We start from the raw sequence: 2,582 nt of genomic DNA on the forward strand, positions 1-2,582 counted from the left end.
ATCAGAACAGTAGGATATAAAACTCCATCTCACTAGTCCAATAAGATACAGAACAGTAGGATATAAAACTCCATCTCATTAGTCCAATAAGATACAGAACAGTAGGATATAAAACTCCATCTCATTAGTCCAATAAGATACAGAACAGTAGGATATAAAACTCCATCTCATTAGTCCAATAAGATACAGAACAGTAGGATATAAAACTCCATCTCATTAGTCCAATAAGATACAGAACAGTAGGATATAAAACTCCATCTCATTAGTCCAATAAGATACAGAACAGTAGGATATAAAACTCCATCTCATTAGTCCAATAAGATACAGAACAGTAGGATATAAAACTCCATCTCATTAGTCCAATAAGATACAGAACAGTAGGATATAAAACTCCATCTCATTAGTCCAATAAGATACAGAACAGTAGGATATAAAACTCCATCTCATTAGTCCAATAAGATACAGAACAGTAGGATATAAAACTCCATCTCATTAGTCCAATAAGATACAGAACAGTAGGATATAAAACTCCATCTCATTAGTCCAATAAGATACAGAACAGTAGGATATAAAACTCCATCTCATTAGTCCAATAAGATACAGAACAGTAGGATATAAAACTTTATTTCATTTCATTAGTTCTATAAGATACAGAACAGTAGGATATAAAGCTCTATTTCATTAGTCCAATAAGATACAGAACAGTAGGATATAAAACTCTATTTCATTAGTCCAATAAGATACAGAACAGTAGGATATCAAACTCCATTTCAGTTCATTAGTTCTATAAGATACAGAACAGTAGGATATAAAACTCCATTTCAGTTCGATAGTTCTATAAGATACAGAACAGTAGGATATAAAACTCAATTTCATTTCATTAGTCCAATTAGATACAGAACAGTAGGATATATAACAACATTTCAGTTCATTAGTTCAATAAGATACAGAACAGTAGGATATAAAACTCCATTTCAGTTCGATAGTTCTATAAGATACAGAACAGTAGGGTATAAAACTCAATTTCATTTCATTAGTTCTATAAGATACAGAAGAGTAGGATATCAAACTCCATTTCAGTTCATTAGTTCAATAAGATACAGAACAGTAGGATATAAAACTCTATTTCATTTTATTAGTTCTATAAGATACAGAACAGTAGGATATAAAACTCTATTTCATTTCATTAGTTCTATAAGATACAGAAGAGTAGGATATCAAACTCCATTTCAGTTCATTAGTTCAATAAGATACAGAACAGTAGGATATAAAACTCTATTTCATTTCATTAGTCCAATAAGGTACAGAACAGTAGGATATAAAACTCTATTTCATTTCATTAGTCCAATAAGGTACAGAACAGTAGGATATAAAACAAGATTTCATTTCATTAGCCCAGTAAGCTACAGTTCTAACAGTGGGATATGAAACTCTATGTTATTTCAGACTATCTTATCAGGAGAGGTGTATAATTGTATTAATATGGTGTTTGATTTACGGAATGTAACAGTCGAGTTGCTGCAATCACATCACCTCAGTGTGGAATCACCTGAAGTTTCCCTAGCCAAACTAGATTTTATCCAATCACAACTGACCTACACCAGTTCTTCCAACCAATCAAAAGATATCAGTTTATGGTCACATGCTATAGTCGTCTCAGACACCAGATATAAAAGTAAGCACTATACAACAAATCTTAAACCCCTAATACGTATCCTTGCCTGTGCAAGGCTTTTTGAATATCTAATTGAAAGGGTTAACCACTTTCAAACTGTGAAAACGTCAATACTTTATGCTGGGCTGGAACAGTGGAATAGCTCAGTTGCAAGTTGGATTGTCATCTGCTAGGTGATTAGGTGTTGTGAGTTCAAATCCTTGGGAGAGTCTGGTGTCGGCTTTCACCACCCAAATATCTTATTCCTGTAAACCATTTCTTGTCTTTATATTTTGAAATATGCCATTTCAGAAGAACCAATGAACTCCAGGCCGAATGTTTTTGTGAATATTTTACAACCGAAAGGTGAATCTGATAAAACTGAGTTACAATTAGAATTAAACTTTCGTTCTACGAAGGAATCAACTCAGTTTACTGTGCTCTTAAATAAGATGAAGATTATGTGTATATTTGATTGGTTGGTTTGTGTCCAGGAATTTTTAATGACCAGTCCAGATAATCCCTTTGTTTCAGGTGAGTTTTATATGAACTAAGTGAAATGTCTAAAAGTTCTGAGAATGTGGCATTGAACCACACCACTTTCCCTGCAGGTATTTTATTTTCTGTTCCAGTAACTAGACTGCAGGGAGAAGCTTCTATAAGCTAACACAGGCCTCAATCTTATATAAGCCATAATGTTTACAGACTTTCTGTTGAAGGTTCTGATTGACTGTTTTCGCTGGGGTACAATCCAATCAAATCACTGCATTATATGACAAGATGGCTATGACAGTCAAGGTATAAACTTGACATTGATAAGGCTATGTTTAGGGTAAGATAAGGTTGAAACGACCAGTAATCCAGATCTAATAANCATATAATTATTATATTCCAGAAGAAGAAAGATATCTCAATCAATGTTGAGTCC

At 33.3% G+C, this 2,582-nt stretch overlaps 1 protein-coding gene across 1 annotated transcript in view; it reads left to right on the forward strand.

Moving 5' to 3' along the window:
• Positions 1–2,582, forward strand: part of LOTGIDRAFT_175649 (hypothetical protein) — a gene marked incomplete at both ends in the record, with an annotated part of 57,800 nt that overhangs the window by 29,762 nt on the left and 25,456 nt on the right. The window contains 2 exons of the mRNA XM_009058148.1: positions 1,447–1,675; positions 1,967–2,188. Of these exons, the coding sequence (XP_009056396.1) occupies positions 1,447–1,675; positions 1,967–2,188 (451 nt within the window). The remainder of the gene's footprint in view (positions 1–1,446; positions 1,676–1,966; positions 2,189–2,582) is intronic.

The sequence above is a fragment of the Lottia gigantea genome (assembly GCF_000327385.1).
Source record: "Lottia gigantea unplaced genomic scaffold LOTGIsca_329, whole genome shotgun sequence".
NCBI lineage: Eukaryota > Metazoa > Mollusca > Gastropoda > Lottiidae > Lottia > Lottia gigantea.